Source organism: Lepeophtheirus salmonis, chromosome 2 (assembly GCF_016086655.4).
Source record: "Lepeophtheirus salmonis chromosome 2, UVic_Lsal_1.4, whole genome shotgun sequence".
In the NCBI taxonomy this organism is placed as follows: Eukaryota; Metazoa; Arthropoda; class Copepoda; order Siphonostomatoida; family Caligidae; genus Lepeophtheirus; species Lepeophtheirus salmonis.
The window spans coordinates 36,782,282-36,795,561 of NC_052132.2; the positions used below are offsets into that span (position 1 = coordinate 36,782,282).

Here is a 13,280-nt window from a genome sequence, read left to right on the forward strand (position 1 = left end):
AGAAAGTGTTTCTATTGATTCTGTATCTTTTTCTAAACTCGATATACTTCTATTTTTAGGCTGAAAATTATGAAAACCGAAACTTTTCCTTAGACCCTTATAACTTTTTCATAATACCTTGTAATGAGAAGTATCATAGCTTATATTATAGAAAAACATTTAATTTATAATTTAAAAAAAATATCTATTTAAAAAATATACAACTCCAAGGATTTTTGTTCCATTTTGTATTTTTTAAGTAATCCCATTACAAGCAAATAGTAAACATTATCATCATATATTTTCTGATTTCAATACCAATTTTATGACGTCATGCTCCGCAAAAAGAAGATCGAGACAATCGAAGGAAGATACTTCTCACTTGATCATCCATCTCAAGAGATGTTCGAATTCCGATTCCACGATGGACAACGGGAAGAAATTTCATACGAGGAAAATTATCAATCCTCATACAGGAGTAAAGTAGGTGTGGGTGTGTTAACATCTCCCTCTAAAAGAAGAATTGTTGCTTATTTTAAGTGTAAATTGATTTAAAAATGCATAGTAAAATAAAAAGGAATATATATGAATTTAAATACAATTATAATATTTTCCCCAACACTAATTATATTTAAGTATAGATGTTCTCCTCTTTATAACAGTAATTCATTTTCTCCCTCCCCGAAATCATATAACAGGCAGCTGATATTAACAACGGTCTGAATTCAGTATTATCATATTTCTCGCTTCCACCTTCTCCTCGCGCTCTAACAAAAATCCCACCTCTTGTCATTACTAATGTTGATAATTTTGGTAAGGATACAAAAAGCGTGCGAGGAGAAAGGAATAAATTAAATCCTACTTTTAATTTGGGCAATTTTTTAAGGGTAAAAATGACTTTGAACAATAATAGTCCCGAACTAATTTAATCTCAGATATTTCGGAATTCAGATGACTGAAGAAAAATTGAGATCAGTTTTGGGTTCTGCGCTCAAAAAAAAATCCCTTTTTTGGCTAAAATTCATTTGTTATAAATGAGTGTTCCTCTGTATAATCTGGTCAACAATCATTATCAAGTTGGTTAAATCAAAAGCTGACAGTCGGTTTTTTATTTGATATAGCCTTTTCAAATTGGAGAAAATCAGACACTAAGAGAAAACACTCAAAGTTTAGACACAACTAACATAATTATTGCATTAAAAACCCCTCCAGTAAATGTGAGAATATCATAGATATAGTTAAAGAATAAAAAAGATAGTCCGAAAATGCAGGAGTTATTTTTCATCAAAGTAAGATTCCTAGTGTATCTAAGACACCGAGAGAATTTGAAAATTGAGATAAAGAAGAGGAAAACTTGGATTTATTTCAAAATGAAATTATTGAGTTTGCTGATGAAATGTCAGAAAAGTTCAGATTTTTTTTTTGTTGCTTTTACAACATTCCCGACAGAACTGGAAAGTTTTTTTCGTGCATTAAATATATTTTTATTCGGTTAAATCTAACGCTGGAGAAGCTACTGTTTTGATAGAGCCAGCAACATGTCAAAGGAGTGTATGCATTATTTAAGAAAACATGACCTCACTCTGTATTTATCCACTGTGCAAATCACTCTTTGGATTTAGCCTTACAAGAAATGACAAAAAAGGTGTGCCTTGTTGCTTAGGGTACATTAATTAAAATTCCTTCGAGTAGCTATTAATGATTCAGGTGAGAAAAACCAGATATGGTTAATATAACAGTCATTTTTGGATGTGGAGAAGCGATAAATCTTCTTACTCTGTACCCAACTGGGTGATGCCGGATGTGTAAGAGTTTCTCTCTCAGCCCTACCAACAAAATCATTTTGAAATAACCAAGCTACAGAAAATGTGTACCTTTTTTTTTTTTTTTTTTGGTCAAAGTGGACTGTATTATCAAATACGAAGAACTTTATTTAATAAAACTATAATTTCTAATCGTTACAGAAATAAAAATACATATATAAGAGCAATATTAACGATCTCATAGTTAATATTGTTGACTATTGAGCCAATGTAGTCAAAAGATAGATCATCGGATCACTTTTAACCTTACAGGTTTACCAGGTGCTATTTTGATTAAGATTGCAGCACATTCCCTTGGATCAAGAATTTTTAGTGGATTTTTCTGATCAGCAGTTAGAATACAAGACCCTTTCTCTGGAGCATATTTTAATATGAAGCCTCGGGATCTCTCCATATCGAGAGAATAGCATGTTATATCCTTATATTTGTATTTTTTCTTTTTAGGTTTCAGCTTTGAAATATGTTTCGGAGATTTTGATTCTATGGGTACAGGAAACTCGTCCTTTGGATCAGGATAAAATGTTGGATAAGGGGTTGATTCTGTCGGAAAGTTCGAGATTTGATCTTCGGGCGGTTCAACGTCTTCTTTTTTTGCATCATCACAATTTGTTTCCTGTTGCGAGAAAGAGTTGTATTTCTTTCGTTCGTCTTTCATTCTTCTTCGAACCCTTCTTTTCCTATCGTGCTCCCAATCTATATCACAAATAGAGTTGCCTTCACTCGAGCTAACACTAGGAAAACATTTATCCGGATCTCCCTCCTTTTTAATGGGTTTAGAAATACTCTTTTGAACAACATTATCAGATGGACAAGGTTTTTGAAGATGCTCAACAACTTTATCATCGTGAATCTTGAGCTCATTAACTACATCACCAAATGCAGAAGGTATATCGCTATATCCCTCCATCCATGTTTCAACATTGGAATATCTACGGGCTCCTTGTCTGTCACCAATGCGGTTTACTTCTACATGAACCGTAGTTTTACTTTGGCCTTCTTCTGCACAATCATTGCTTTCAACTTTATTATATTTCACTTGTAGTTGAGATGGTACTTCGGGAGGAAGTTCAAAGGGAATTTCAACGGGAGTACATTCACTTTCATCGGAATTAATAATAGAATCTTGTGTCATGAATTGTTGATTAGACTCTTGATTAATAAGAGTTGACGTAGAAGAGGGTCTACTATTTGTATCCTTAATTTGGTTTTCCATTTTTTTCACTAATAAATTTAATCTAGCTCTACCTTTCAATGAGTGTTTAAATATTTTTCATCATTTAACAATTTTGTAAATAGTTTGGAACACTATTATAAAAATGGAAATACTTTAAAATTATGAGTAATTTATATTGAGAATAATGATTTCAATTTGTATTCTACGTTTCAATAGGATTTTATTTATGATATTCTGACAGAATACCTCTTCAAAATGATGCTAATAATACCATAGTACATATGAAAAAGTTTTTAATTTAAAGATAATAGCAAAAGTTTGTATCATAAAAAAATCCTAATTGTTTGTTGTTGAATATTTATGATTTATAACTTCTCTGAAGTAATTGTAAAGCAAAGTCTTCGTCTTCAGCTAAAGATGATTTATATAATTTATCAGCAGATTTGAGTTTTTTACTACTTTTCTCCTTTATCTTTTTTGGCGGTTTCCACTTTCTTTTCGTTCTATAAATAATAAAATAATTATTAGTCAAATAATTATAAATCAAAAATCACGTAATCACGCTAAAATTTGTATCAAACATACCCAATCTCATTATCCCTTGCCTCATACTCAGATTCTATTGATTCATCCTCATCGTCTAGGGCATTGTCCTCTTGGCCATATATTTTATCTGGATCAGGTAGCCAGTCTAAAGAATGATTAGAATCCTCTTCATCAAATTCATCTCCTTCTTCAGTTTCCTTCATTTGTTTCTTGCGTTTATTTTTTAGATCTTTCAGTCTTTGTTTTTCTTCTTTGTGTTTTTCCTTAATTTTCACCCGTTCAAGTTTTTTATCAAACTTATCTTCAGCTTTAAGAACTTCTCTCGCCAAAATTAAATCAATTCCACTACCTTCGCATGTTTTCTCATATTCTTGACCAATTGCAGACATTTTTGACGTTGCTGAATTCTGCACAACATCGCCCTCTTCATTAAATTGTACAACATTATTAAGAGATAGATTTTTCTTAATGACTTTTTTTGCTAATGATGCCTTGGTAATTACTTTTTGTTTTCTTTGTATCTCAGGAATTACAGATTCATTATCCTCTTCTCCACTGGGTAGATCATCTCTTTCTAGATCATGATCTTTCCGTTTAATTGTCAGAACATCTTCCTCATTGTCTTCATCCTCACTCTCTGAAATAGTGATTGTATCCTTTTCTTGTACTTCTTTCTGTTTCAACTTTCTTTTAAGGAAACGTACTTTAGGAGTCACGACCAATCCCAGAGATCGAGCATATGTATCGGTTTCAATCTGAAATACATCAAAGATAGCTTTGTTTTTCATCAAATATATGGATTTGATATAAGATTGAAAAGCTCTTTGTGCCATTTCCTTCAAATTATTATCACCAGCCAGATTTGCCTCTATTTTCATTTGACAAGTAGTTAGTTTTTTGGGATTCACTTCTATTCGCTCGATTGGAACTCTGTGAATAGATAGTTGCTTCAGCATTCCCTCCTCTTCGGAAGGAGTGAGTAACATCAGACTCTTACCAATTGAGGCGTGTCTTGCAGTTCTACCCACACGATGCAAATACGTTTTGCCATCTTCTGGACAATCTAATTGAAATACCCAATCCACTTTAGGAAAATCGAGACCCCGAGCAGCTATGTCAGTAGCAAAAAGCACCATCGAATTTTCTTCTTGGCAAAACTCTTCATAAATACTCATCCGACGTAATTGGTGTAGCGTCCCATATAGCCCAAGTACAGAGACTCCTACTCGAATCTTTTTTAAGAGTTCTTGAAAATATCTCGCCTGTTTACAACTCTGAACAAACACTAGAGTCTTTGACTTCCGATGACTTTTGATAAATGACAATAGCATGTCCATTTTTTTATCTAATTCGCATACCATATAGTTTTGCGTTAATTTTTCAGGAGTAGAGAATTTAGAATGTTCATGAATGGATACATATACAGGATTCTTAAGACTGAGGCGGCCCAAGTCTTTAATGGACCTTGTTTGAGTTGCTGAAAATAAGAGAGTTTGTCTTTCCTTTGGAAGATTACCCAGAATAGCATTCATCGTTTCAGCAAACCCAAGATCCAAACAACGATCTGCCTCATCTAATACAAGGATTTGAAGCGTAATTGGATCAAATTGGGGATTCTCATCCATGTGTTGCAGAAGTCGACCAGGAGTACAAATGACAATGTTACAAGTAGAAAGTCTTTTGGTTTCATACTGAAGGTCTTTTCCTCCAATAACAAGTCCAGCAGAGAATTCATGATGCTTCCCTACTTTACGAAGCGTTTCAAAGATTTGATATGCCAATTCCCGAGTGGGTGTGATAACTAAAGCACCAAGACCATCGAGTTTAGTCCATTTTTCCCGGTGAAGAAGTTCAAGGATAGGAATTACAAAGGCAAGCGTTTTACCACAACCTGTTTTAGCAGCACCAAGCACATCTGAGCCACGGAAACAGAGGCCAATGCTCTCTTTCTGAATTTGGGTAGGTTCATCGTAGTTATTTTCTTTCAACCCTTTTAGAGTATATGCCGAAAGTGGCATGTCCCTAAAGTGTTTTATACTCTTGGGATCGTACTGAAATAAAGTATAAATTGAATAATTATTAATGGTCCGTCAGGGAGAGATGAGATTTCGAATATTTTGAGGCTTACTTTTGCATAATGTGTCTTGAGATCACTCACTTCCTCTTCTTCCTTCTGAGTTCGTGTTTTCTTCTTTTTCATTACTTTCGTATGAGAAGGAGGCTTTTTATGTTGTTTCTTTTTCATTTTTGTGGTGTACGGGATCCTTGAGTCAATTCCGTCAAAACAAATGAATGAATTGAAGCCCACGTGTGTAACTTTTGCTATGAAAGTTGAGTTATGATGGGGGAAAAACAATAACAAGGCAAACTCCAAAAATAATAAGCGCGCGCAGTATTCGAGAAGCGCTCGCTCGCTGTAGAGTTATTATTTCGTTCTGCATCTTGTTCGGTCTAATTAAAGCTCTCGCAGCCGCAGCTGCGTAAATAATAAACTTGGCTGAAATTAGTAGTAATATATCTCTGAATACTACAAGTAAGTGGAACGCAAACGACATCCCCAGAATGAACGCCTTCACTGTGGATGAAGTCTTCTCCAAAAGGATAGATCTGGAGGATGATCCACGGAAAAAGGTATGGCCATCTCCATTCTTCCTCGACACTGCTCAAGAAGACGCCATGGAGTCCCGTTTTCAGTCCCTGAAAGACTCTTTAAACCTTACGAAGAGCTCATTAAATCATTTGAATCTCAAGGCATGGCATCAGCACACCTGTAGTTTCAATTCTGCGTCTTCTGTGATGCAGCGCATCAAGCATCATATTAAGCCGGAACTGTTTACACAGGCATGGGTTAAAATGATTGAGATTCTCAATGTTTATTTCCCCTCATATCCTGGTTTGTTTTCGATTTTTGTTATAAAATGTGTCAAAATAATAATATCTACATTTTATGCACTATTTATTTGTAGAGTCCATGAAAACGTTGCATATCTGCGAATCTCCTGGAGCATTCATCTCCGCAACGAATCATCATTTTCAAAGAATCGTATTTTCAATCACTTCTATATTTAATATTAATATTTCTTTTATCATTCAAATGAGTCCTCCCTTTTTATTTATCTATAATAATATTGATGATTGAAAATACGATTTTATTTACGTTACAGAAGTGGTCCTGGAAGGCACTATCCCTCAACCCATACTATGAAGGTAACACGTATCCTGACTTAAACAACGATGATCGTCATTCTCGTTGTAACTTGTCGAATTGGGATTATGGTACAAAGAACACTGGCTCTGTCATTGAAGATATAGAAGGATATTTTGATATTCTGAGAGGTTATGGTGCAGATTTAGTTACGGCTGATGGAAGCATCAATTGTCTTAAGACTCCAAATGAACAAGAGAATATGGTTCTACGACTAAAAACTGCAGAAATTATACTAGCTTTAAACAGTTTGAAAATTGGTGGGTCCTTTGTTATCAAGTTATTCACTTTTTTTGAACCTCCGACCATTAAGCTGCTCTATATACTTAATCTTTGTTTTGATAAAATGTCCATCTTTAAACCTATTGCAAGCAAAGAAGGGAATTCAGAAGTGTATATTATATCAAAAGGGTACAATGGAAAAGTTATGTCTTACTTAAGTGATTGGCTACAAAATTATGTCCTCAAAAATAGTCAAAATACAATGTTTAGTTACGAGTCCATACCAAAGTCATTTAAAGACTGGATATATAACTCTGCTGTTTACTTCAGTTCGTGGCAAAAGAAAGTAATTGAACGGAACTTAATTTCCTATAACATTGGAGCCACTGAACCGAAAGAGTTCAAGCACTTAGTTTTAAAAGAATTCTTTTATCGGTACCCATTGAAAAGGAGCACAAAAAAAATTAAGGGCTGCAAAATTAAGTGATTTTGAAGTAAAAATAACTCGAGAATCTAAAATCAATGATGGTGATTATGAATTTCGTACTCAAACCATTTCTCTTAAAAGCATAAAAAACGAAATTTTGAAGTACATAGAGAGACTCCATGATCAAGATTATCAGAGTTTATTGAAACTCTCCCGGAGGAAACCTTTCAAAGAAATTACTCTTGAACCCTTGTTCGGAAAACCGTTTTCTTATCTAAATAATTCAAAGTTTTGTTGTTTAAGCCTTATATATATGTACCAAAAAACTTTAGAAAAGTGTAGCTCTAAAGAAGAATCTCATTCTCTTCCCCAAACTTCGACAAATATTGGAACTCTAAATGAAGAACTAATTGAAAGGCTTTCATCTAGACAGATAAGCGGTAGTGTAAAAACTTTAAACATTTCGTGTGATCATTTACTAAACCGAGAATCAAGTTCAGCATTGAAGAAGTCGATTACAGATGGACTTATAACAATTTTAAAGTGAGCTTAGATGTGGTGAAAATGTAGTTCTTGTGGGTTTTCCATCATATTCTCGATTCTACGCTGGACTTCTATTTATTCTTTCACACATCTTTGAAGAATTAGTCTTCCTTCCTCCGGAAAAAGAAGACAAAACTACATTCATTGTCTTACAAGGATTTCATAATTCATTTCACTCGGTCTCTCTTGAAGAGATATATGGAATGTTGTCCCAAGAAAATTCTAGTTTATCTCTTTTGTCAATTGTATCCATTGATCATATTCTTTTTGATAGACAATTTTTTGAAGCTATTCTCTGTTTCAATTATCTCAACCTAGTCCATCGCATAACATCTCTTGTAGAATCAATTACCTAATTATGTTGCTGATCTTTCTATTTTATTTGGCCTCACCTTTCCCACAATAAATTATAATTGAAAGATACTAAGAAAAGTCCCAGTTAAAACAGATTTACTATTAATTTATTTGCAGGATGAAAGTGAATCCTAATTGTAAAATTGTCCTTGTTTTATCTGGAAAAGGAGGTGTTGGAAAGTCTACTGTGAGCACCCAGCTTGCCCTGGGATGGAAAAAAAAGGGTCTCAAAGTTGGTTTGCTCGATGCTGACCTTTGTGGGCCCAGTATACCTCATATGTTGGGAATAAGTGATCATGATATATACCAAAATGAGTCTGGATGGGATCCGGTATATACTGATGATACAAAAGGTTTAGGTGTTATGTCCATTGGGTTCCTCTTATCTCGTTCAAATGAGTCAGTTGTATGGAGAGGTCCAAAGAAAAATTCAATGATAAAAAAATTTGTTCAAGATGTTACCTGGGGTGATCGGGAGATAATCATAATAGATACACCTCCTGGTACTTCAGATGAACACATTAGTTTACTTGAATGCTTAAGATCATCTAATTTAATTGGAAATACTGTAGGCGTTCTCGTTACAACTCCTCAAATTGTATCCGTTAATGATGTAATTAGGGAATATGACTTCTGCTTAAAAACAAAACTGAAAGTTGCTGGTATAATTGAAAACATGAGTGGCTATGTGTGTCCTAATTGCTCAGAATGTACTAATATATTCTCAAAGGGTGGAGGGCAGGAACTAGCATCAAAAACGTATTGTCCATTCCTAGGTGCTATACCTATTGAGCCTAAATTGGCTAGTGCCGCTGATTCTGGTGATAATTTTATTCAAAAATTTGAAGACTCCGAAGTTGCTTCCATTCTTGAGAGTATTATAAGTAAAATTGAATTTTGATTGTATTTTTAATCTATTAAAGAAGTTAAATATTTAAATAAAGTTTATATTCTTTAATAATTTATTTTGTGCGTGATTGAAGTCATTTGTAATGTAATTGTTAAATATAAATAATAGATTTGACATAGAAACAGTCATATGATGTTTAAACTTGAAATTGATTGCTAACATGACAACCTAAAAATTGAACCTATCTTCATCAAAGTATTTATTTTCTTCTTCGTTTAAATGAAATGTTTCAGTAAGGAAACATAATATTTTAATTTCTATGTTGCTATCTATAAGTTAAGCAGAATGCATTTCAACCAAATATCTATGTTTACAAATAGTTATGCTCGGGGTTCAAAGATGACAATAAATCACCTATTTTATGCTAATCCTCTCAAGTAATAATATAAACACGCTTCATATGTAAGGAATACATTTTTATCAAAATCTATGGCTACGCTATATATATCCTTAACATTGAACTTGTTGCATTAATTATTTACTTTTCCCCATTTTATATGAGAAAGGTGTGTAGATGATGTAAAAATGCCTGTCAGATCAATCAAAAATATTTAGTCAACTGTCCAGAAATTTATTGACTATTAGCTGAAAAGTATAGCAAAAGTATAATAGTTTACTGCATGGGTGCACAAATTTATGTATTGATACCCTTGAAAAATCTTAACTGCGTCCTGGTTTTGTGGGACAGTATTGATGAAAAACTACATGAACCAAATTAGAGAGATTGGAGTAAATAAAAAATAGAAGTGTCGAGTATGGTGCATTTGAGCAGGGAATACTGAATATTATTCCCTGATATTTGGGTTAGTACAGAAACTCTTAAGAAAATAGAAATAAATTTCGTTTAGTCCATATACGAAGAGGTATCACTTATCATTTAGTAGCAACAAAACTAAATATATTTATGCAAATATACACTGCTGCATTATAAACATTTATTTTAAAAAAAAGTCTAAATATTTTTTTTTTTAATTTTAGCTTCTTCAAAAAATCTTCCCTTTGCCCCTATGACTGCTTACCAGACTTTTGGTATTCTTGCTGTTAGTTTTTCAAGAAAGGTAGGTGTGATATCACTCCAAGTATTCTTCAAAATGTTGCATAACTCATTCTGACTTGTGGAACACTTTTTACGAACTTTTCTGTCAAGGTGTCCCACAATGGTTCTATTGGGTTCAAATCAGGAGATTGAGCTAGCCATTGGATAATAGATAAGATGTGAGAGGCTTCTTTCTTTTCCAATAAGTTTTTGCAGAGCTTGGATGTATGTTTTGGGTTGCTATCTTGATGGGAAAAAAAAACTTCCTTCCAATTAATCTTTGTCCAGAAGGAATGGCTTGCTTCTTCAGGATAGAATGATAACCATGATGACGTAAAAGTATTTTTTTCTAAACTTTTTCTTGCCGGTGTAGGTAATTTAAAATAGTATAGAAGTACGTGTATTAATTATTTGAGATTATCACTTTTAATATCAAACTTGGTCAACCCAACACATGTCTTTTAACTTAATGGTCTCTTTAAAAAAAACCTTTCCCGCATAATGAAGCACATAATTGCAAAAATTTGTCATACCGTTTGGTTTTGATCAATAAATATTGATTAAAAAAACATATTATTATTGAGAACATAGATTTATTTGAAATATATTATATCATGTAATTTTATTAGCTTATTATAAGTAAAATACAATCATGTAATAGATATGTGCCGACTATTTCATTCATTCGCCTTAGAGGACTCCCCCCGGCAACTTTGAGAGACTTGGGGATCGTGCTTGGGCCAGTACAGGAGTAGACGAAAGATTTGCAGCAGTAGAATTACCACCAGAAGTAGCTGAGCCGCCAGAGTTTCCCGAGACTGACATGGCATCCAAATTTTTTAACAATTGAGCCAACCAGTGTTTAGTAGACTTGTCTTCTTTTAAGCAGTCAACAAAAGTTTCGTCTTTAAGTTGATCTGGTAGACATTGACACAAGGCCTCACAAGCTCTTTGGTTGTCCGATAATCTGAGATAGCAACGTACAACATGCTTTAACAAGCGCGTGGAGGGTTCTTTTGCCAGAGCAATGACCATTTTGCCTAATATCATAGCAACATGGGAGAATCTGTCATAGGTCTGACATATATAAAAGAGGCCAGTATCATCTAGTAGAATCTTTTGAAGGATGAAAGTAGCCACAGTTTTGGAAAGTTCAGATCCAGACTCCATGATCCGTAGACATAAGGGAATAATTTCCGTGGTTAACAAGAAGTTAATGACTTCTTGCTCATCAGTCTTAACGAGAGCTCCGATGACTCCCAGACTCGTGAGCCTCAAGTACTCGAAAGGACGTGTCTTGGAGACGGTGTGCAAGAAGGGATAGAGGTAGAGTGGAATGTGCGCGAGTAAGAATGCGGAGCGCGTGTCGGGGTGACTCGCCACACACTGCAACAGAGCTAGTGCATTACAGACACGATTGGACTGATGAGCGGAGAGAACCGGGGGGTTGATGGCCGGGTAAATGTTAATGATTTCCTGCAGAAGCGCCGCAATCGTTCCAAAGGAATTCCAAAGCATGGGAGCCAGGTCAGGGACCACTTCCCGCTTCTTACTCAACTCCAGAAGAGCAGTCTCACGCGTCTCGCAGCAACTCAACTCATTGATCCACACAAATATCTTCTCCCTATCCACATTACTGTAGGAATTGGAAGGAGTCACACCTACAGTGCTCGAAGAACTAGAGACTACGGCAACGGAACAAGGCACGGACAAAGAACCCCCGGAACTTGCAACCAGAAGCGAAGAGCTCGTCGTCACAGTCATCTCTTTTCAAATCCAATCCAATCCCAATCGGCAAGCACAGAGCCGATCTCTTTTCTTTTCTCCCTTAGTCAGTAAACTTCACTTGATATTCTACTAATTCAACTTGAAGGGGATGCAGTAGGGAGTACTGCCCTCAAAACACTTATTCTATCAACTAAATTCTCAATATATCCTTCTAGACAACCTTTTCCGTCTACCCTAGGAATTTAAAGAGTAAATACTCACATTACAAACATACTTTCTTTATACCTCGCAACCTCCCCCTAAATAACGATAAACACAAGCAGCCTAGCCAATGACGCCACTCTTGCTTCTCTACTAATGGTCCGACTACATAGCTGTACGTGTTCATTAAATATTTAATGGTAGATCAGGATTATTCTATTTACTTCCCTATTTCATAAAAGGCCAAACAACAACATAAATGGAAGTCCAGGGCCAACCTCATATTTATTTTTGAGAAATAATTACATATTTTCATTCATCCACGAGCTTTACATCCAGGAAGCTACTCGCGAGTAGGGGGATTATTTCCAGATCAGCAAGATCATTTGTGTTCTCGACTCTGACTAAATCAGAATGAAAGGGAAGAAACAGCTGACCTAAAAATCCCTAGTAATTCTTGACGTGCATATAAATACGTATCTACGTAGATTCCCAATTTCCATTATGAAATAGCTAGCAAGAGAAAAGTCAAATCTTAGTCTCTATGCATAAGTTAGTTATATTGATGATAATTGATTAAAGTTAACACTCTCCTTTAACAAAAAAAAACTCACATTTTCTATAGCTAACCCATTTCAAAATGATTTTTGATGGTAGGGTTGAGTAAGAAACTCGAGACGCATTAATTGATAAATACAAATAAATAAAGATTTAGACCATGAACAAATTTTTCTCATGTAATACAATAGTATGAGGTTGTGTGAGATATGTATGTAGCTGTGAAAGAAGCTACAAGAAGAAGAAAGGCCTAGTCTAATTTTGATGTATGTCTAGAAGACGTGCTGGTAGTTCAGTTAACTACTTACGAATTATTAATTGACGTAATTGCCATATCTATTTCCATATACTCATAGAGTAGAGATGATGAGTGGATCCAGTAGGGTCCGCTTAGAGTCCACCCGGATTTCCTTGGAAGAAAAATGTAGCGCACAGGAGAAGAGGATCGAAGAACTAGAGAAAGAGAATGCTTCTCTCGTCCATAGTCGGAGAGAGGTTTATGAAGAAGTCAAGGATCTTCATGCAGGGAACATTGCTCTTCGAGAAAGGAATTTGAAGCTGGGTCGAGAATTGG

The 13,280-nt window shown here is 34.7% G+C and overlaps 4 protein-coding genes across 4 annotated transcripts; 2 read left to right on the plus strand and 2 right to left on the minus strand.

Moving 5' to 3' along the window:
* Positions 1 to 3,179: 3,179 nt before the first annotated feature.
* LOC121113818 (probable ATP-dependent RNA helicase DDX10) lies at positions 3,180 to 5,787 on the minus strand. Its single transcript, XM_040707686.2, has 3 exons — positions 5,651 to 5,787; positions 3,562 to 5,573; positions 3,180 to 3,479 (listed from the first exon to the last, which is right to left on the minus strand). Exons 1-3 carry the CDS (start codon positions 5,765 to 5,767, stop codon positions 3,335 to 3,337), a joined length of 2,274 nt encoding a protein of 757 aa, XP_040563620.1. The 5' UTR covers positions 5,768 to 5,787; the 3' UTR covers positions 3,180 to 3,334.
* Positions 5,788 to 5,911: 124 nt separating this feature from the next.
* aft (cap methyltransferase 2) lies at positions 5,912 to 8,390 on the plus strand. The gene is made up of 3 exons (XM_071886805.1): positions 5,912 to 6,415; positions 6,489 to 6,565; positions 6,687 to 8,390. The coding sequence occupies exons 1-3, from the start codon at positions 6,085 to 6,087 to the stop codon at positions 7,434 to 7,436; spliced, it is 1,158 nt and encodes a 385-aa protein (XP_071742906.1). The 5' UTR covers positions 5,912 to 6,084; the 3' UTR covers positions 7,437 to 8,390.
* Positions 6,693 to 9,234, plus strand: Nubp2 (NUBP iron-sulfur cluster assembly factor 2). The gene has a single exon (XM_040707694.2). It carries the CDS (start codon positions 8,392 to 8,394, stop codon positions 9,172 to 9,174), a length of 783 nt encoding a protein of 260 aa, XP_040563628.1. The 5' UTR covers positions 6,693 to 8,391; the 3' UTR covers positions 9,175 to 9,234.
* A 1,561-nt stretch (positions 9,235 to 10,795) lies between these two features.
* Positions 10,796 to 11,983, minus strand: LOC121113822 (CCR4-NOT transcription complex subunit 9). The gene has a single exon (XM_040707691.2). The coding sequence runs from the start codon at positions 11,981 to 11,983 to the stop codon at positions 10,910 to 10,912; it is 1,074 nt and encodes a 357-aa protein (XP_040563625.1). The 3' UTR covers positions 10,796 to 10,909.
* Between the last annotated feature and the right edge of the window lie 1,297 nt (positions 11,984 to 13,280).